This window comes from Odontomachus brunneus, unplaced genomic scaffold (assembly GCF_010583005.1).
Source record: "Odontomachus brunneus isolate Ranch 3 - 2012 unplaced genomic scaffold, Obru_v1 Obru_scaffold_101, whole genome shotgun sequence".
NCBI classification, from domain to species: domain Eukaryota; kingdom Metazoa; phylum Arthropoda; class Insecta; order Hymenoptera; family Formicidae; genus Odontomachus; species Odontomachus brunneus.
Genome location: NW_022639551.1, coordinates 1,163,648 through 1,187,143, shown reverse-complemented (window position 1 = coordinate 1,187,143; position 23,496 = coordinate 1,163,648). Strand labels below are relative to the sequence as shown.

Below are 23,496 nucleotides of genomic sequence, written 5' to 3'. Positions count from 1 at the left end.
AGTAGATCTTAATAACAAAACAATTTTTTATTGATGCTAAAAATAGTTTTAGGAATAAGTGTTGCTCCTTGAAATGATAGATTACATTTACATAGATAGATAGATTTACATTTCTAAGCGAATACCATCAAACCGAAAAGAGATAGTTTAAACAAATGTTTTTAAATGGTAATTGGATTTAAACTGTACAATGATGTACCTATATGGATTTTTATAAAACAATATTTAAAAACAATTACATCGTTAATGATTCACTGATATACTTAGAACAATATTTGTCGCACTCTAATTGTTGCTGCATCGTTTGTATCATTTGTCAATAAATACACTATCACGATATGGATTGAACGATACAATAGCATATTATAAGCATAATTCAGTAAAGTATCGTCATAACTCATTGGTATCATAACTTTCAGTTCAATTACTCGGTTGAGCAATAGATAGCGTGATATGAGGAAAGATAGCTGGCTGTTACAAGATCGAAGGATACAAGCTAAAATATTAAATTTTTGTGAATTTTTGCGATGCTAAATGTCCCTTGTTAGAGTATTTTTTGTAATCCATCTGCTACAACTAGAAATCATTCTCTTATCACTGTATTAGTTTAGAAAAAAGACATTATTTAAAAAAATATTGAAGGAATTTTCAGAGATTCATCCCAGATGCACAACCAAACATAAATAAAAAGAATCTAATAAGAGTACGCAAAATGTTGATAGCGAAACTCACTATATCCACAAATGAAAGGCATCAAATGTCCCAAAAAGTCAACAATATATAGTTATCATTTTCACTATCCTTAGTTGAAATAAAAAATACTTATACCCAAACATTATCAAAATTATGGAAAAAATAATGTATATATTTGTTTGTCACGTTCCGTGGCCTCAATGATTTTATTAAATGCTTTTCTTTAATTACTAGGACAGTACTGACGCGCGCGCTATTTAGCATCTTTATCATTACAATGACTTTTTAAATTACCTTATAAAATTACCTTATTCTTATCCTTATTTTTTCCTAAATAATATGCTTCTCTCTTTATCTGCCCTCTCTTTTTCCTCTTTCTCCTCTACTCTTCTATTCTCTATTCTTCTATTCTTATAATTTATATCTCTTCTGTATTCTTTTCTTCATGAGCTAACCAACGCGATGACAGTTATTTGCCTGATAATTTGACAGGCGCAAACGTCACGAAGCAAGTCGCAGCCCACATGAAGTGGGCGATGCGAGAGAACCAATCAGCATCCCGGAAAAGCGGCAACAATTAAATCTTTTACATGCTTTTTATTAGAATAGATAATCTCTATAGTAGAAACAAACACATCCAGGAGACCGATAGGAAATGTGTAATATAAAAATAAAGCAATCTGAAAACGGAAAAATTGATAAGAAAAAATCTGTTACAAATATCTAAAAGGACCGTTGAAATTTTTAACCCAAAATAAATTTTCGAAATATGTTAGAGTTAGCTAGATGATGTTTCAGACCTGATAATCATAAAATTAAAAACCTTAAACATACTTTACGCAAGATAGTGTGTTCGGCAAGGACTAACAAGCCATGTAATATATTGGATTTTTCGTACAAATAGAAAAAATAAGTAAGCCATTCATTTGAAATCCAGTAGTTCTTAAAGAGAGAATAATAGAGAGACAACTACAATGAAACCAAAACACTAGTTAGTAAAACGTTTATTTAAAGGAAACGTTTGCCTGAAAAATTATAGTGTACAACAGGAAATGATATGATTAATATGAGGCATTATCCGATAAATCTTGGCCGGCGGAATCAAATGCACAAACCGTTACCCATACGTTTAGGCAAGTAAAACTTTCGCAACGAGAAAGAGACGTAATCGCATGTGAAGCTGAACTTTTCAGAAAAAAATTAAAATTGGTGAGAATGTTTCCACAAATAGAAGAAAATTTACTGTCTCGGACAAGTATTACAAAGCTGCAAAAGAAGCTAATCGGCGATTACGACAGCAACAAACGTGATTTTGATCGAACAATACAACATAAGCAAATAAGGAAACAACTCTCCTTTTACGACTTGGACAATTAGAGCGCGAAAGCACTAGCAAAACACAGTAAGCTAACCGGCAATGTCTAGAAGTAGTATTATTCGAGAAGCGATTATGTTAAATTAAATCATAAGAATTTTCAATGCGAACTAAAAAAAGGAATGAATGTCGATGCATTCCTCTCGCCTGCGTGCTTGTAATTATTATATGTGCCTCAATTGATTTTGCCGTTGCGCGATAACTAATAGCCACCATATAACATGTACCGATCGTCATGTGATTTGTGATAAAGAAATACACGGCACAACAAATGATATTCCTGACGCCGCTGAAAGATATGCAGGTAGAAAGACGTCCGCCCTGGCATCCTTTATTTTCAGTGCCTAACGATACGGAAATAGTCGATAATATACAGCGCGCACGCGATGGAAACATAAACTTTAAAAATAGTCGACACCATGCAATACGGTTTTCATTTAAGTTTCACACTTCACTTCACGAAATGATAGAAGAAACGATTGTAAAACTATTATTTCACGAGAAAACATCTCGCCTTAAACACAACACTTATAGAATTCCGTTAAATTCAAATGCGTCCATCTAACACGCATTGTACAAGTCAGACACATTAGCGCTAAACAGCCATCGGCACCGCGTCCTCTACGTCTTTCTCCGTACGCTGCTGTGTTTCATCTGTCCGCTGAAAATTACTGTGCGACTAAAGACTCGTTAATAGTCCTGCGCCAAGTGCTGCCTCAGTGGCAACCTCTTCTTCCAACGATAGAACTAGCATGGTAAAAAATATCCACAAGCTGTAGACTTTCCACGGCATTATTAAACTTTTCAACTGTCTCTTTCGCATCGTCATATAAAAAATTCTTCGCGTGCATGCTCGCAACCTTGCAATTACAAATGTGCGATAGTAAGGAGGAAAAACACGAAACATCGAAAGTGATGGGTGTTTCTAACAATGGACAGTACGTTATCTTCACGCGATTATAATTTATTCACTCACTCCATTGGTTACCAAAATCGTCAACAAAACGATACACATCTATGTTTATTCTGATTACTGAAATATTTATAAAGACAAGAACACATACATAAAACAAACTTTAGTCTTTCGAGAATTTTGTTTCAAGAGTATACGTGACGAATGGAGACGATTTTTTCGCGAAACTACGAGGTAGTATAGTTTTAACATTGAGCATGAATCGTTCGAGCAGATGTAACGGTACTTTTTTTTCATTACCGGTTTATGTATTTTATTCCTATTATCTTTCTATTTAAGAGTATTAAATGATTAGAGTTTTTCATTATCTTGTTGACTTAAATATCCAAATTGTCAAGAAAAAAGAGATTTCTTGAAAAAATAAGATGTATAAAAATGTACCGTTCAAAAGAATTGGTTATAAAAGAATATAATTGTTGTTTGTTTTGTACATTAATACGGCACATTAACACGGAAATTCTCTGTAAATTGATATATTGATATATTAAGTTAAAAAAAATTCAATTTTTCACAACTCCTTTAGTTAGGAAAGTCAATATGTTCAAGTACGCTCGCGCAACCTATTTCTAAATTATTCGTCGATATATTTGTTCCTAAATGCAAATATTATATGTAAAATTATAGCTTTTAACGCAGAATATATCTTAAGTTTCTAATAACAGATTTCGAATGGGCGATCAGTCTAAATCGATTTATACTAAAAATCGTTGGTTTGTGGCCGCCAGACAATCGAAACTCACGTCAAATTGTAGGACTGAAATTTCGACGGATGTGCAATCTCATCACATTACTTTTCGTAATTACGATACCGAGCTTAATATCATTGATAAGAGTATGGGGGGACATGATATTAATGATAGGTTATATGCAATATTGTCTACCTGTCTCGATTGCAATTTTTAAAGTATGCATTATTTGGTACAATCAAGAAGGTATATTATGTTTGACAGAGTGTTTTGTAATTTTTATTGGATTTGTAGGACGCAAAATCTGCGCGATCAAATAGTAACTCATTACTTATTTTTGCAGTTTTAGCCGATCTAATTGATGTAATTGAAGGAGATTGGGTGAAAGTAAGAATTAAAGAGGAACGAGATCTTATGCTGAGGTGCGCCAGAATTACTCGAACGATCACTATGTGCGGATTGTTCCTAGTATTTTTTATAGTAACCGTTGTGTTTGGTTTACCATGTCTCGAAATGATAAGGAGATATATTACCAACTTAACTAACTCTGAAAAACATTTACCGGTACCAATATACTACCCGCACGATGTGACCAAGAGTCCGCAGTTTGAGCTGACACTACTGGCGCAAACAATCGCGGCGTTAATAGCTGGTATATCTTATACTGGGACCGACAACTTGTTCGGTCTATTAGTTTTTCACGTATGCGGTCAATTAGAAAATTTACATTTACGGTTGAAACATATGAAAAAATTTCCTAATTATGATGAAATTTTGAAATATAACGTCCAAAACCACATTTGTTTGATCAGGTACTGAAAGTGAATTGTTAAGAAAAACTATCCAAATAGAAACTGTTCAAATACACACATATACACACAGTCGTGTACTTAAACACGATGCAAAATTATATTTTTCTCTGAAGAGTAGTTGCTGTTTCAGATCTATCAAAATGATTGATGATACTTTCAATTTAATGCTACTTACTCTAGTACTTTACTTTGCTATAACATTTTGCCTGCAAGGATTTCTCATAGTTAATGTAAGTAAAAAATAATCATATACATGATTACTTGATGAAGTAGCTTGTTATCCCAACAGTTCTTGATAATTTGAAACGTTCATATATGAAAAAGCTACAAGATGAACATGTTGATTCGTATTATACTATCTAGTGATTTTCTAATCAATTTTCCTCCACATACTGCATGAATGTAACACGATGAATTTCAATAGGTAGAGCATTTCAAAGTTATATAACTTTTATTTTATTGGTAACTATGTAGAGTTTTAAACATAAGGACGAATTATCAGTTATGGAGTTGGTTTGGTTTGTCGTAGCGACAGTAACTTCTTCTGTACATATGTGTCTTTATTGTGCCGTTGGTGAAATTCTAGTAATACAGGTATGTAAAAGAATATGATAGAAGCTTTAATAACTAAAGAAAAAAAGAGAGAATCGTTTAATTTTATTATATAGAAGAGACATTCAGCAACGCAAAATCATAAAAATACCATAGTTTGCAATTATGGGAGATTAGTAGATTCTAATAACAAAACAATTTTTTGTTGATGCTAAAAATAGATTTAAGGATAAGTGTTGCTCCTTGAAAAGATCGATTTCTACATTCCTAAGCGAATATCATCGAAGCGGCAGGAAATATGAACAAATAGTTTAATCAAATATTTTATGATTTCAAATTTTACAATAGTATATCTGGATTTTTATAAAACAGTACTCTCACTTCTCATTAGTGTTCTTGAATATTTTGACAAAATTTTTTAATTATATTAAAGCATATGTTATGAAACACAAATTCAACGACAAAGTTGCAAAAATTAATTCTTGAAAAATGAAATAAAGACACATGTGCCATCTGTATGTCTGACTCGCTTGCTGTTTGAAGACGACTTAATCTTTTTTTCTGTTTTTCGTAATCTCTTGCAATATATATATTACAATGCGAATAACATAGCATACTCGTAAAACGCATACACACCTGAACATATAAATTATATTTTTATATGTATACTTAAAAATTTTTTTTAAATAATAGAAAAATTCATATACAAATTTTTAACGATAAATTAAGAGTTTGGAAGTTGAACATTGCAATATAATAAAATAAGCAGATTTCAAACAAATTCATATTTATGTGTATATTATCAGTAATTAATACGTGTATATTATCAGTAATTAATATTCAATGTAATTATTGTTGTAAAAAATTTGCAACTATATGGTGATATAGATAAACAAAATATTTTTAAAGAATCGTACACAAAATGTAGTGTTCTTTTACGATTGAAAGTAAATGTTTTGTTATTTATTAATAATTTCTATTGTATATTTATTAATTAATTTTTTATGAATAATTTCCTCTTTCTCTTATCAAATGTCGCAATTATAAAAAAACATTCCTGTGATTTGAGTGCGTCAAGTTACTTAACATAAAAATAGAGAATATATCTTCATCGATAGTTACATCTCTGCTAGAAATATTAAAGAAAAATCCAATTAACACTTAATCCTGAAACTTACCGAAAGTCCGGAAACATGCGACATCGAAGTTTTCGATGTCAACGTTCTATGATTTTACTTAACAAGATATTAAGACCTCCGCACTCAATTTCACGTTAATTATTCGAATATCCTTCGGGAAGTCCAACACATTCGAGAAAAAGATATCAATAAGATTTCAAGACGTAAAACAGTCGTTAATAATTATGCTAATGAACTGAATTACCATTTGCAATTTGATTTTTTATTATATTCAAGGATGTATGAAATTGTATGTATGAGATTTTATTTTGTTCGATATATCAAATATATCCATTTTATATCAAATATAATAAAAATTTTAATATCTAAAAATCTAAAAGCAATTATATGTGTGCGGTTTTTTATGAATCGAAGTTTTTTTAATTTTTTCTTACCTCCTCTTATCAGAAGAGAAATTAGGGAAGTGTGAAGCTTGTTTAACATAAACATTACATACATAATACACACATAATTTGCATTGCTTACAATGAAATATATTTTTTATACATCATATTCTTATTTAAACATTGTATACAACATTGTCACATAATAAAATACTTGCTTGTAAAACTTACATGTTATAAATTTGTTATTTTGTCGCAGTGTTGCGGGTGGAATGCTGTATAAAAACATGCATGCAGTTGGTACAAACATTTGTAGTGTTTCACTTGATTTTATACAGCATTCCATCCGCAACATTGCGACAAAATATTTGAAATTTATAACGTGTAAGTTTTACAAGCAAGTTTTATTATGTGACAATGTTGTATACAATGTTTCGATAAAAAAATAATGTATTAAAAATATATTTGATTGTAAGCAATGCAAATTATGTGTGTATTATGTGTATAATGTTTGCATTAAACAAGCCTAACACTTTCTTAATTTTTTATCCCTGATTAATAGCATAAAAACGAAAGATATATTCAAAACTAATATAGTATATTGGAAAAGCATTAATTACATGTCCTAAGGTAAGAAAGAATAAAAAAAACACCGCACATGGACAAGTCGTCGACGGAATTCAAACGCTCGGCCCAAAAATGTTCGGCGCGTGAGTTTTAGTTTGCTCAGTTACGCCGTCTCGCTGAAAGAGAGCCGCAACTTTCGGCCTATGTACGCTACAGCTCCGCGACCCAAACTTTATACTATAATTTCTCATTAACAAAGGCCCACTTGCACAAATCACATTAGAATATTGATGTTCAACATCACAGTTATCGAACGTGCTATAACTCATTCGGAAATCAATGGAGCAGGTTGTGACATCTCCTTGTTAGATATGGCACTTCTTATGCAAGCGTTTCTCCCCGTCTATTTGCACGCACACATACATACATCTATATAAGGGCAATCGTCGTTATGAACAGGATAATACAAACGAGAGTCGCGTACATATTCACTTTGATTCATAGTCGTAACATAGACTGAATATAAAAGACCAGTTGTGATGACGAGAAAGAGATGGATAGCGAAACTCGTATTTCCGTTTTTCTTTTAGCGCGCAATCAGAAAGATAAAGGTTTTCACCTCTTCTCTCTATTTATCTAATATTTTATGTTTATTTTTAGCCGAGCTTTGCTGTTGAAAAATTGAACACGCTCGGTCTATTAATGAAATATATTATTCGGTCTTCAAGTACCGATTATACATATACACGGTTCTCGAAATGTGTGCACTATCTGCGGAGTTAGAATGTAAAGCGTTACTTGTAATACTTATATTTTTTTATATTTGTATATTTTTTATAATTTTTATATTTTTTATATTTTTATATATTTTTTTTTTTTTTTTGGAAACGGTAATGGTACATTTCTTGAAATAAAAAGTAGCAGTATTTTCACTCAATGTAATGAAAGTAGTGTCAGTCGAAATCACAAGAGTAAATGTTTCATTCTAAATGTGAAGTACAGTTTGATTTGATAGGAGTAAATGTTTTAATCGATTCAAATGTACAAGATTTACTTTTACTTTTGACTGAAAATAATCACTCAATGGTTGAAATAAGAAAATTCATTCAATAGGAGTGTGCTTTACTTTACATGTTTCTGGCAACAAGTATTATTGAAGGCAAGAGAACCATACATGTAAACACAATTGGCAAGAAGCACACGTAAAACAAAAATTTCTATACAAATACTTACTGACAAGAAGTACATGTCAAATGATACAAGTGTGGCAATAACAACTGAGAAGCACCTTATACGGCAAAAAAGACATATGTGGCAGTTATTACTGACAAGCACCATCTAATAAAATAACTCTGCTTGTAACTACTGCAAACTACAGCATACATAAAAAAAAGACGACTCTGACAGTAGTTACTGATAAGCAGCACTGATAAGGCGCATCTGCTTGTTATTGCTGCAAAGCAGCTGACATCAAGTAAAACAACTCTGCATGTAACTACTGGAAAACAAAACACGTAAACAAAACGACTCTAACAATAGTTACTGACAAGCAGCACACGTGAAATAAGGCGCCTCTGCTTGTCATTAGTGCAAAGTACCTCACATCAAGACGACTCTGCTTGTAACTACTACGAAGTAGCACACGTAAAAAAAAAGACGACTCTGACGGTAGTTACTGACAAGCAGCACACGTGAAATAAGGCGCCTCTGCTTGCCATTGCTGCAAAGCAGCTGATGTCAAGTGAGACTCTGCTTATAACTACTGGGAAGCAGCACACGTAAAAAAATATTTTGATAGTACTTACTGACAAGTAGCATACGTTTTATAACACGACTCTGATAATAACTGACAAGCACCATATACGTCACAATTGACGTATGTGGCAATTGTTACTGAGAAGCAGTACGTCAAATAACACTACTATGGCAAGTAACAAACGTAAAAAAAAAAATTGCATCTGACAGTAAATACTGACAAACAGTACACTAATGTACACATTTAAAAAGACGCCTCTGTTCCCAATTATTATTATGTACATACCATTTTGGTTTCGCTGCTCGTATGAGTATTTTTTTTTCTTCATGTCCCAACTGTTTGGCTGTTCTCGGAAACCGAGAGTCATACTTGTCGTATGTCTGCTAAGAGGTTATGTACACGTACCGGCGGTAATGCTGCCCGTATATTCGTGTGACTGGCGCACGATGACGCGCACTCACACGCTGTGCACACATTTCTTACCTTCAGCTACAATGTTGTCACTATAGGTGCGTTCGGGAAGTTCGCTATTAGCGCTATTCGGCGCTACCGTGTCATTCTATCCTGTTGTATATCTAAAAAGCGATAAAGGTAAAAGAACGCGGTAGCGTTAGTAGTGTGCTCCCCGAACGCAGCCATATAGTGGTATATTGTAGCACCAGCGCCGCTAGCGTAGTATCCGTGAACTATTATGGACGTGTAAACTGTTCCGTTTTATCTACATTTTAGCAAAAAGTAATAGCAATTTTCCATAAGAAACTGTGGTTTTCTAAAGCTTCTAAGTATATTTTTGAAGATTTGACGTTATTCCTCAGAACATTTTGTAGTGAGCTGTTATTTCCTTTTTTTTATATGCATCGCAGAAATTTTATATAACCTACGAATTATGCTAGCAAACAACTTAAAAATTTTTTTTCGTTTCGATGAAAAGATTATAACTGCGCAGTGTGTTTCAATGAGTACTTTAAACGTGCAAAAGCGCTTTTCGATCAATTCAGTCTGGACGACGTAAAACCTGGAAGGTTTGTAGGCACACCGACATCCCCTTAAACACTACAAGAACATATTATAAGCGTAATTCAATGAAGTATCGTCATAGCTCATTGGTATCATAAGTTTCAGTTCGATTACTCAGATTGAACAACAGATAGTGCGGTATAAGGGAAGATAGGTGGCTGTTACAAGATCAAAGAATTCGGGCTAAATATTAAATTTTTGCATTGCTGAATATCCCTTGTTAGAGTAATTTTCGTAACCTATCTGCTATAACTAGAAATCTATTATCGCTATATCAATTTGGACTCATTTAAAAAATATTAAATGAGTCATTAGAATCCCAGATACACAACCAAACATAAATAAAGAAAACTAATAACAGTCTACGTAAAATGGCGACAACAAAATCTATTATATCAACAAATGAACCAAACATCGAATATCTCAAAAGTCAACCATACGTTTTCATCCAACCATGTTTCGATCATCATTTTCATCATCTTTAAATAAAATAAAAAATAATAAAGTATTAAAAATAAAAATAAAACAAGTTATAAGGCTTAGGCTTATCCTAAAGCGCGAACTTAATTCCTAACGTGGGTTTATGCTCTAGTCCAAAACTTAATTCCTAACATGAGCTTATTCCATGAAGTAAGAGATAACGAGATCGTTTGATATGGCGTGAGTAGAGAAAGTGATTCTGATCAGTGATAGAAACTTTGATTCCCGAGCAGCACGTATCAGCACGGGAATCAAAGTTTCTATCACTGGTCCTGATTCGTGTCCCTTACTTGAGAGGGAATCCGCTGAAAGGAATAACTTCTTATGGTTGGACGCCATTTAAAGCAATAAGTTAGAGCGAGATAAAATATATTTGTTTCACTCAGTGATAGAAACTTTGATTCCCGAGCAGCACGCATCAGCACGGGAATCAAAGTTTCTATCACTGGTCTCATTCAGTAGTGCAGCTCTTTAGTTAAAGAGCACTAGTGAATTGGCACAATAAGAGTGAGACAAATATATTTTATTTCGCTCTAACTTATTGCTTTACAAATGGTGGCCAACCATAAGAAGTTATTCCTTTCAGCGGATTCTCTCTCAATTAGGGGACACGAATCAGGACCACTTTCGTTTCATGGAGTTCGACCTTCTTCTCTCTTACTTCATGGCTTATTCTATCATTGTGATCTTAACTTTTAACGCGAGCTTAGGCGGACGTGTTCTGGTCGGCGAAAGCGGTAAGTTCGCGTTAATAAGTTCGTATTAACAGTTCGTATTAGTCTCGCTTAAGTTCGCGTTCAAAGGATTAAAACCGCGTTAAGACCGGTGAACCGCTTTTATATACACGCTGTACGAACAGACCAATAAATTATTTTGTTTATTTTTTTACACACGGCTCACACTCACTCTTACACCACTCCTCTTCGCGACCTCGTAAGGACCCGTAAATACTGGCGAGCTCCATCACCGCTCGGTGTCACGATCGCGCTATGCAATATGTTCAGCTCAATCCGTTCTATATTTCTAGAAAATTACAGAGACGAGTCTGAGACACTCTGTATATAAAGAGTGAGACATTTAAATTGAATGGTTTAAATATATAAAAAATAAAATAAAAAGAAACGTTTCAAATAAAAGTTGTAAGGTTTCAAAGAAGACGTATTGTGGTGCTATTGATTTGACCTTCGAGTACAATGTCGGGAGATGAAATAAAAGTCAACTTGATATTTTTTAATTAAACCTTAAATTTTAAATTAAATTTTAAACACCTCTTTTTTAATAAAATAAATGCAAATATATTGAAAATTACCTTTATTTAATAATTTAAACTTTATTTTCCGTCATTTGACCTCTAAAGACTTTGAATGTGTGGTCATTAAATTTATCAATGAAATTTTTCGCTATTGTAAAACGAATTTATCAGACTTTCAAATGATATGTTATTAGACCCCCTCGCCATTTAAAATTTTCATAGTGAAATTAACACCTCTTCTGAGGTTAAAGTTATGTAAACGGAAATAGCCAATTAACATGTCCCCTTTACAAATAAAGTTGACATCTCCGAGCGTTTTTAAAAAAAATAAGGTTAAATATCAAAAATATGTTTGTTCGTTTTCGATGGGCAACCCTATATTTCGAATACTAGGAGGACATCCCTTAAGTGTTTCGCAATCAACATCTTGCGTAGGCTGTTATTAGTTTTATTTCACATTATTTAAATTACTAACATAAAATTTTTGGGTGATCGATTCTTCCAATTAGTTCATATATATGTTATATTTCCTTAGTCTGAAAAAATACATCACGCTACGTATGAATTTGAATGGTACACTATAGAACCGAAAGCAGCAAAGAACTTAATATTAATCATGTTACGCGCAAATAAACCACTCTACATTACGGCTGGAAAAACATTTCCCATGACGATGGCAACATTTTGCAGCGTAAGTTATATGTAACATAAGAAACGCATTATTATGTTTTTTTGAATAATTAAAAATTAATTTCTTAAGAACCAGCAGGAGAGACTATAGGGACTTCTAACAAAAGCTATAAAACTATAAGCTATAAGCTATAAGCTATAGAACTGATTCGTTATCGTCGTTCTTAGAGCAAAATAAAGTAAAAATTCCTTTGTTATCAAGGAAATTGTTTATAGATCGCTAAAAAATTAATTTTTTAGAATCAAAGTCTTAATAAAAATATCAAAACTCGTTTGAAACAACGCTTCACGTAACGTGCACTACGTATTTCGTATTTTCATTTATCTTTTATAAAAATTAGAGATTTAAATAACAACATCTCGTTTTAACTTTTTTAAGATATATTATTTAAAAGATATATTCTTGTAAAATACCTTTTACAAGAACATTTCTTTTTATATAAATCTATTCATGCGAGGAAAAGAGTACGTAAACTTGGCACTTTCTTATCTTTTTGTAAAATAAATAAGTTTGTACAAATTTGCACAATTTGTACAAGTTTCACAAAATTTTCTACTACATGTATTATTTATTTTTTTACAGAAATGTCATTAAATATTTGAAATATTAAATCGGAAATATGTTTAGTTTATATTGATTTTTATATTGATTTTTACTTCGTAATATTATAAAAGATTAATATAAATAATATAGATTAAATTGCTATAATATAAGTAGAAAAATCGCTAATATATAGGTAGAATCGCTACAAATTAATTTTGATATACAGAGCTTTTATGAAGAAGTCTCATCTTACGAAGATGAAGCTGATATAATATAAAATAATTGCTAAAGTTTTACAAAAATTGTGCAAAGAATGTAAGTGTAGTGCGACATCAATATGGGAAATGTATAGATGTATAGATGAGAAAATGATGCAGAAAATATGCAAAAATAGTGTGAAATGTACGCGGAAAATATACGGGAGTAGTGTGGAATATGTGCAGAAATTTATATCGTAAAATCTCTCGCCTGGAAAGAGATATGAAAAAATTATGGGGAAAACAAGTTTTTGTAAAAGAAACAAAAGGATATTTATGAAAAACCATGATTAATCATATAAATACTGATATTTATTATAAAGGTAAGAAAGCTGCAGAAAACTTTACCAGAGTATCTAGTATACTTATATATAACCTAGTATATACCTAATTACCAATATTAACCTAATTACAGGATTAATTTCTTTAGCGATCTGATAGTTTTTGCAATAAATATTTCTAAAGAGAATTCTAGTAATAAAATTTTTCTTTTACAAAGTAAAAAAACGACTATAAACACCACGGAATTGTAACCCAGCGGCACTAATGTCCAGTTGTTGGGTTCGTGCAAGTGATGATTAGCATTTGCATGTGTATAAATATACATTTCTAGAAACGTATAGAAACAGTATTTTGAGCTTTTGTCGCACGAGGACTCTAAAGTCAAATCAGAATTTATTCTCAGCTGCTGCTGGCTCTTAATCGTTTAATTTAATCATTTCATGCTCATGTAATGTAATACAATGTAATAAAATCAATACAAAATTTTGAACCATAAGTTTTCGAAATCACCATTATTTATTATTAATTTATTTATTACGGATACATTGTCTGTTTTTCTAATTATTCCACATTAAAAAATGTTGCAGTTATTGAAAACATCGGCCGGTTATATATCTGTGTTACTTGCAAAACAAGATTAACAGGTATATTATGCATTCAGAGCTTATTTGGTTTTTAATAATAGTACAAGTAGTAGTTAAATTTCTTACTTATATATGTCTATGTCTTTTAAAAAGAATCAAAAAACGAAAATGTACACGGAAAAAAGAACCTGGTTGAATTAACGTGATATCTCTGTTAACAAGTGAATTAATATAGAATAACGTAATACAGTTCTTTCATACAACAAGATAAAACTAAACAGAATTTTTAGTTATTATAATTAGAGATATTCTAATATATATAATCAAAACATTTAAGTAAAATAACTGTCAAAGTTTGCGTATATAATAATAAGTGTTTGGTTATCAAAACTAATGTTAAATTAACATAACATGTTTGGTTAAACGAATGTTAGTAGAATTAAATGGAATATTTGAATATTATAATTAAATATTCCAGAATATTAAAGTACAACATTAGTCATAAATCAGTTACTGAGTATCCAAAGTGCCATAAACTCAATATGTTATACACGCAAATTTCAGTATTCAACTTTATGTATTCGAATTTATAAACAATTAACTTTATAGACTTTGTCCGATCGCGTACCAGCATTATTTCATCGACTTGACTACATTAACAAGAAAATTAATGAAAAATATAATTATCTAAATGTATTATCTAAATTAATCGCAATCTAAATTATTTTTTTTATAATATTAACCTATTAAAGTCCATGGCTAGACCAGTAAGGTTAGTAAAAAAGTAACTATTGGAAATAGGATCGGAGCATGAGTAACCATAATAGGCGTAAAAAATTCGTTGTAAAAATCAATTTTGTAGTAAATTGTTATAAACAAATTACTAAATATTAACTGTAGTACAAGACTGATTACGCCAATCAATTCTACGGAAAAAGTTACACAAAAAACATATATTACTTTTTTGCTAACCTTACTGGTCTAGTCATAAGCTGAAACGACTTTCAATTGATGTTACAGTTTATTTTTCTTTTGCATAAACGGAGGACGCTACGAAAAAAAATGATGTTTCTTGTGTAACTTTTTCCATAGAATCGATTGGCGTAATCAGTTTTCTTTTACAGTCAATATTTGTTTATAACAATTTATAAACAAAATTAATTTTTACACCGAACTTTTTACGTCTATTATAGTTTCTCATGCTCCAATCCTATTTGTAATGGTTATTTTTTTGCTAACCTTACTAATCTAGCCATGGGCTTTAATGGGTTAAATTATATTGTTGAAAAACTATATAATAGTACTAGTTATAACATTTGTAAACTTTTAATCCAGAATTTCCGGTTTCAGAACCTGTTAGGATTAAAGTTAGTTTCGTAACGAACTTCTTTCGTCAAATTTGTTACATGCAATTAATTTTGTATAGTTACATTAACTAAAATATGTAATCAAAGTTATTTGTTTAACTAGTTCGTTATCACGGTTTATTTAGATGACTCTCACATAGTGCGTATTTCGCATCATTGTTTTTATATAATTGTAAAACAGACTTAATTTGAAAATGCGGAAATAGGAAAAAATTTGCCATTACACATATATGTTACGTTGGTTGAATCAGTCAAACATCACTGAAAACAGTGAATATACACTGATTGCAGTTATAAGTATAACACTAAAAGTGCCTATACTCATAATTGATATCAGTGACTATTCATTGATTCACTTTAAGAGAGTATGTGGCGTTCGTAGTGAATGTATTAATCAGAATTATAAATCACTCATTTTTCACAAAACAATTTGGTTAATATATCTAGATTTTTAATTAATTCAACCAATTTTTTCCGTGTAGATATATTCAATAAATGCTCTATATGTATTTAGAAAAAAAATAGAAAATTATACACTTATTAAAAATAGACTGCGCACTCTTACGGGACCATTGATGACAAGATTGAAGATTAAAAATACACGCTAAGTCAAATGCTTTCGCTGTCACACAATATGTAGAAGTGGGCGATATGAGAAAAACAAAAAATAGAATAAAATAGTACAAGAAAAAGAAGACACATTGATCGTTTTTCTTTCTTTGCCTTTCCCTCTCCCTAACTGGATAATTAGACAAGGAAAATATGTTAGTTTCTATTTCCTCTTATAAATACTAATTTCATCTTTCCTATAATAATGTACATTCTATATGTCTGTGAAGAAAATAAACAAATAAGCTGTATGTTATTTAAGAAATATATACAAACCTTAACCCTCCATTGCTCTCGTATGAGGCAAACGCTCAGTTGAAATTTCATTTTCTAATTATATAAAGATGGCTTTAACAGATGACTTTGAAACTTTCTGACTTTTTATTTACAAACTTTTAGATCACACTTGTATGATAATTTTCTTAATTAGTGTAACTTTTGCTAATAGACATCAATCTTCCATTGTTTTCGTATAAGGCGAGCTCGCTCAGTGGAAATTTTACTTCCTAATTATATAAAAATAGCTTCACAGTTAACTTTAAAACTTTCTGACTTTTTTTACAACCTTTAAAATTATATTTATGTGGTCATCTTCTTAATTTCAACAATATTACTATTATTATTAGATTCTGGCAAGTGTTAGTGCACGCTCATAGCAAAAATAAATATATGAGATTAATGCGACTCGTGTTGTTATCAAATTTAAGCTTTATTCTAATGGATCAATAATAAATCAATATTTTAATGGACTCTTTTTATGAAGCCGCATTAATATAGCAATAATTAAATTTTTATTTAAATTTAATTAATAACAGACGCGACATTTCGCTCATACGAGAGCACTAACGTTCGTTACCCTTATAGAAAAGTATCACTGGCTGTGATAAATTGGCCAGTAATAAATAGTAATTTTGTTACTCGTACGAGTAATAAAATTATTGAACGACAGTAATTATCACTGGCCAAATTATTACTTATCAGTATTACATTTCTATAAGGGTAGCCGAACGAGGGCAACGGAAGGTTAATATCAATATTAGTATGTGTATCATATGCTCTATTAAATAAATATCAAGATATGCGGAGCTACCTCAATTGTATTCAAACTTCCTCAATTGTATGTATTATATAAAGATTCCATCTGTTTTCATTTATTGTTGTTTCCTTAACAAAAATGTCTATTTTGGCATATTTTCTTCTAGGTGACCGTTTCGACGACATTACAGCGATTCAAAGCTGTATGACGATGGTGCTGAATGCTATTCTACAGTTTCAGAGTTTCAGCGTGCTATGGAGAACCACGTAAATCGCTGTTTAGAGTTAGGAGGTATATATATTGAAAATTAAGTAATAAATATATATATATATATATATATATATATATATATATATATATATATATATATAAATTTTCCGATCATAATTTGTATTTTTTATAAATTTGGTCCTAAAACTGGTTTTTAAAACTTTATAGCCATACTGTATAATGTAAGTATTATGTATGTAACAGTTATATTGTTGAATAAGAAATTATAATATTGATATACGAGGTTTGATAAAAAAATATGCGGAATTTTTTAATTTTGCGGACTGTATAAGTCCAATTGTCACAATTTTTTGTTGTTGTGTTGGTATATTTGTCCCTGACATATCTTGACATTGGTAACCATATTGGATACTTACTTTATTGTTGGCTGTCGAAAAGGTTACACGTGGTATGCTCGGCGATTTTTAACTTGTGGAGAAAATGGAACAAAGAATTTGCATTAAATTTTACTTTAAGAATGGAATAAAGTGCAGCACCGCATTGGAAATGTTGAATGTTACTTTTGGCGAATCTTCTATGAGTAAAACAAGCGTTTACACCGGACATGGTCCCCTATGACTTCTTCCTACTCCCGAAGCTGAAAAGAACTATGAAAGGACGACGTTTTACCAACACTGAAGAGATAAAGACAGAATCGCTGAAGAACCCTTATAGAAATATCATACTAAGAATCATTGATAATTACTTATTATCCAGTATTTTTAATACTGAAAATAAGTAGTTATCAATGATTCTTAGTATGATATTTCTATAAGGGAAGGTAAACGCCATACCGAAAATTGCGTTCCAGAAGTGCTTCGAAGATTGAAAAAAACGATTGGCACAAATGTATTATATCTGATGGGGAGTACTTTGAAGGGGACAAAATTAATATCGATGAATAAATAAAGATTTTTTCAGAAAAACGAAAATTCCGCGTACTTTTGATCAAACTTCGTATAATCCCATGCAGTACAGAAACTTACAATATAATTACAGGAATGTTGTAACATTATAAAATACAATGTAATATTGTAGAGATATTACGGAAATATAAAATTGAAACATTTTACTGAAATATTAAAACAACACATACATACATTGCGGAAACATTATAAAAATAATTAAAACCATACTAATAATATATTTATATTTTAACTTTTTTCTTTTTTTTCTTTTGCTATTTCTTTTGATTTATTTTCCTTTCAATATTTTCTCTTATTCAACGCCAATTTGTTTATAAAATCTATTAGATCTTGGTAAATCTATTAGATTTACCAATCTATTAGATAAATCTATTAGATAAATCTAATAGATCTAATAGATCTTGGTAAATCTACTAGATTAGATGGTACAACATGCTATGCATTTATTCATTCTAACAAAATAAAATTTTCACCTATTTTTTGACAAATCCATCTTTCAAAATATTACTATATATTTAGATTCGGAATAAAATACCTTTCTCCCCATTTATTCAAAACAAAAGTTTTATATAAAAAAGACAAATGAATACTATGTGTGCGTGTGAGTGAATGCGTAGGTACGTGTGTACGTGTTAAAATTTATAGCTCTATTGCAAAATCTGGAAACGTTATTGTCGTCGATCATCGATGATATTTTCCATTTAATGCTACTTGCCCTGGTACTGTACTTTGGTATAATGTTCTGCCTACAAGGATTTCTCATAGTTAATGTAAGTTGAAAATAATTGTGCACAAGATTACATGATTAAAGAGCCTCTGATCTAAACAGCTTTCAATAATTCGACATGTCTATATGTAATTGATTTATATTGATTTGAAATTACAGGATGCACTTGTTAATACACGTCTAATATTTAACAATTTTCTTGTTAATTTTTTCACGTACTTTTTGAATGTAACATAATGTATTTCAGAGGATATAGAGTTTCAATAGTATATAACTTGGATTTGTGACAATTTAGGTTGTTAAAAAAGGCCAGTTGTCATTGATGCAGTTAACTTGGTCTGTCGCAACGATTGTATACGTTTTGCTGTACATGTGTATTTATTGTGCCGTTGGTGAGATTCTAGTGACACAAGTAAGTAAATAAGTATGACAATACCTTTAATGGTACCTTTAATGATACACTAGATAATGTATATTATATAATTCTAATACTCAAAATATTTTTCCTAACTTCTCTGCAACAACCAGAAATCAATCTATCATCACTGTATTGATTTCGACAAATGACATTATTTCAATTATTAGGTTAAATTTAGCGAGATATTGATTTTTTCGACCTAATCACATATCAGTATTGCATTTTCTTAGTCTGAAAAAGTATATCACGCTACATATAAATTTGTATAGTACACTATAGAATCAAAGGCAATAAAAAACTTATTAATAACCATGCTCCATATATATATATAAGTATTGAGGACGAAGAATGTCATCAGGATGTCTTCTGGATGTCCCCTGGACATCTGTGCTATTAGGGTATTATGGACGTGTAAACTGCTCTGTTTTATCTACATTTTAGCGAAAAGTAACTGCAATTTTCTCTAAGAAATTGTGTTTTTTCTAAAGCTTCTAAACATATTTTTGAAGATTGGACGTTATTCCTTAAAACATTTTGTAGCCCGCAGATATTTCCTTTTTTTTATATGCATCGTAGAAATTTTTTATAATCTACGAATTGTACTAGTAAACAACTAACTTAAAAATTTTTTTCGTTTTCGATGAAAAGATTATATCTGTGGTATGTATTTCAATGAATGTATTTTAAGCATGCAAAAGCGTTTTCCGATCAGTTCAGTCTGAACGATGTAAAACCTAAGACAGATTTGTAGGCACTCCGACATCCCCTTAATAGTATTTTGTTAATGCTAATGTACGCGATCCGTATTCGAATCTTTTCGATTCAAAATTTTCGAATTATTCAAATTCAAATTATAGGAATTCGAATTTGAATCGAATCGAATTTTATTTGATTCGATTCGATTCAAATTCGAATAGTTTGCACATCTCTATTAAATTAGTATGTTGTTATGTCCTCTTATATATAACATGTATGTAAATACAGGATATCCCAGATTCGTCTCAGCAATCTTCGTGAGAACAAATTAAGATAAACATAAAAGTCTCATACCATTTGACAATGTTAGCAATAATACTCGAGATATTAATTGTAAAAGATTAAGGAAAAAGCGCGCGTTGAATGGTGGGGAGAAAAGTGCTAGAACCGCTCATTGAAAATTTTCAATGTTTCGGTTTGCCATTTTGAATCAATGTTTCGGATATCTAACTTCAAATTGGTAATCAGCGACCTAAAAACCATTAATAAACTTATTCTCGCAAAAATTAAGTGATTTTTTACAATATTATCAAAGATTACAGATTTCCAAAATTGTGTTTCATTGCTGCAATACGCCATATTAGACGCGCCATATTAAATTTTCAAAAAAACCAGACGGCAAATAAAAATAGACATCTCTACCTACAATTTCAGCTATAAAAGAACTTAATCGGTCTATACGAATTTTAGATAGGGGATAGTCCGTTTGACAAAGAATGCCTCATATATATTTTTTGTAACAAAACATAAATGTAGATGTACTATTACAAATTTACTATATATTTAGAACAAATAAGAAAATAAAGAAGAGAAAATATATATAGACTATTATAGCCAGACTATAAAAATGTGTAAATTATTTAAAACATATATAAATATCTAAGTATAGATATAAATAAGTAGAATGTAAATAAGTAAATATGTAAATAAATACTAGTACAATGTTATGAGATTTGAACTTTCTTAGTTATATATATCGCACAAATATATCCTCTGATTTCAATCATTATTTTTATCTTAACATAAGTATTTATTTTTTCCGTACATTTTTCAAATTGAAAACACATTATATCAAACACATGCACTGTTCACCACGTCCTTTCTTCTCATACGCTATGTTCCGACTAAAAATGTCTCAGCCAGTGAAGGTTCATCAAAAATGTACCATGAAAGTGATCTCATTCGATGGCAATTCTCTCTTCTAGCCGACAAACTTTATAGACCTGCAAAAAATATCGATAAACTGCAAATGTTCTACGCTTTCCTCAAAGTTTTCTGCAGCCCTTAACTCGTTTTGTATCGTCACGTAAAAAATTCTATACGTAAGTGCAACCCTTCACATACAAGTATAAAGTAACAAAGAGGAAAAAACAGGAGACTATGAAAACGGTGGATCTTCGTGCCACTGAACAGTACTTGTTTTGCGCATTCTCACGATTATAATTTATTCACCCGCACCTTCTTGTCTGGCGGAGCACGTTAACAAGGAGGTAATTCCTCCTCGTGTTTCTCATGTTCATTCTACTTACTGGAATATTTATGACGGTAGAGTCGAACTAAATTTGATGTTTCAGGAATTTTGTCGAGAATATGCGTGAGAATAATCGCAAAAGTGGAAATTTTTCGTTGATGGTAACAGACAGTGCCCTTTTGATCCTTAACATAGATTATTCAAATGGATATAATGGTACCCCTTTTCGAAATCAGTTCAAAAATTTGTATTCGCATAAGTGCGAAATAGTTATCTCTATATAAATCATAATTAACGTTTTATGTACTTTTTTTCTGACTGTTTTCTGAATTTTTCAAATGCATAATCGCAAAGTCACATATGAAATTGATATAAATAAATCGTTTGAGAAAATTACATATTAATAAATTACATATTCGAAGATATATTTCTTTAACTTTATAAAAAAATAATGTTTTATTAACTTTATAATTTTTCTACTGGAGAAGAGCAGAATGCTTAAATATCTTCAAGTAGCCCATTTCTTTACTCTTCCCTCGGCCTAAATTTATTTTTTCCAATATAAATAATATATATAAAATTATTGATTTTGTAACGCGTAATGTGGAACACAAATAGAAATTTCTAATAACAGATTTAAAATGGGCGATCGGTCTAAATCGGCTCATGTTGAAAATCGTTGGTTTGTGGCCGCCAGACATCCGAGACGAGCGTGAGATCGTACGATCAAAACTTCGATTATTGGGTAATTGTATCGCGTTGTTTTTTGTACTAACAATACCGGTTCTAGTATCTCTGGTAAGGGTGTGGGGCGACATGATACTAATGATAGATAATTTGCAACATAGTCTACCTCTATTGATTACCATATTCAAAGTCTCCATTCTTTGGTATAAACAAGAAGGTACATATTGTTTAGTAAAGTGTTTTTTGTCTAATTGTTTATTCAACTAGTAAAACGCTTGAAAGTAATCATATATTGGACTACTAAGGCATTACTGCAGCTTACAGTTTTAGTACCACTGATTGATATGATTGCAAAAGACTGGATCAAAGCGAAGATGAAAGAGGAGCGAAACGTTATGCTGAGTCGCGCCAGGATCACTCGCACGATCGCCATGTGCGGAATGTTCACGATACTTTTGGCAGTGATTATTACTTCCGTCTTTCCATGTTTCGGTCTAATGATCCGACACGTTACGAACCTAACCGATCCCGGAAAACCCTTGCCGATACAATCATACTACTTGCACGACGTGTCCAAAAGTCCACAGTATGAGCTGACGTTTATAGCGCAAGGAATTGCGACGTTCACATCAGGTCTTTCTTATACCGCAATCGACAACTTTCTTGGATTATTAGTTTTGCACGTATGCGGTCAGCTGGAGAATCTACAGTCGCGATTGACACATATGAAAATATGTGCGAACTTTGATGCAGCTTTGAAATACAACATTCAAGATCATATTCGCTTGATTAGGTACTCAAAATAGATCATCAAGATAAGCTGTCCAAATAAAAATCTTTTTAAATGATGATATTAGGTGGTAAACTTAGTTCCTGCGGCTCACAGTTAGATGACGTTAGTTGTAGGTGTAATTTATTTTGACATCTAAAACTGGCTGCATTTTAGAGGTTAGACATTTGTCAATAAAATTCAGTGCGAAGAGATTCATTTAAGCGAGCAGTGCTATTTTTTCTTTTGATTAAATATGGAACGTGATAAGTTGTTTTTTCGACATGTGCTGCTTCATTACTTTGACTTGAAAAAAACTGCAGCTGCAGCTCATAAATTGCTTTTCGAAGCTTATGGCAATTATGCTCCATCGGAAAGAACATGCCAAGTATGGTTTCAGCGATTTAAGAGTGGTGAT

General features: G+C 31.2%; 2 protein-coding genes and 1 pseudogene across 2 annotated transcripts in view; all 3 read left to right on the top strand.

The window, feature by feature from the left end:
• Positions 1 to 3,700: 3,700 nt before the first annotated feature.
• Positions 3,701 to 15,186, top strand: LOC116848884 (odorant receptor 43a-like). The gene is made up of 6 exons (XM_032825445.1): positions 3,701 to 3,973; positions 4,071 to 4,539; positions 4,670 to 4,769; positions 5,014 to 5,133; positions 12,221 to 12,376; positions 14,046 to 15,186. Exons 1-6 carry the CDS (start codon positions 3,811 to 3,813, stop codon positions 14,097 to 14,099), a joined length of 1,062 nt encoding a protein of 353 aa, XP_032681336.1. The 5' UTR covers positions 3,701 to 3,810; the 3' UTR covers positions 14,100 to 15,186.
• A 3,768-nt stretch (positions 15,187 to 18,954) lies between these two features.
• LOC116848871 lies at positions 18,955 to 19,727 on the top strand (annotated as a pseudogene).
• A 1,947-nt stretch (positions 19,728 to 21,674) lies between these two features.
• Positions 21,675 to 23,496, top strand: part of LOC116848863 (odorant receptor Or2-like) — an 8,093-nt gene continuing 6,271 nt past the window's right edge. Inside the window, exons 1-3 of the mRNA XM_032825423.1 lie at positions 21,675 to 21,838; positions 22,257 to 22,526; positions 22,634 to 23,102. Coding sequence (XP_032681314.1) covers positions 21,742 to 21,838; positions 22,257 to 22,526; positions 22,634 to 23,102 — 836 coding nt within the window. The 5' untranslated portion in view covers positions 21,675 to 21,741. The remainder of the gene's footprint in view (positions 21,839 to 22,256; positions 22,527 to 22,633; positions 23,103 to 23,496) is intronic.

Bases quoted from the DNA above. Each gene is read 5' to 3' on its own strand.
- LOC116848884 (XM_032825445.1), top strand. From the start codon at position 3,811: ATGTGCAATCTCATCACATTACTTTTCGTAATTACGATACCGAGCTTA. The intron at 3,974-4,070 runs GTATATTATGTT...TTATTTTTGCAG, and splicing joins TATTTGGTACAATCAAGAAG to TTTTAGCCGATCTAATTGAT. The intron at 12,377-14,045 runs GTAAGTTATATG...AAAATGTTGCAG, and splicing joins CGATGGCAACATTTTGCAGC to TTATTGAAAACATCGGCCGG.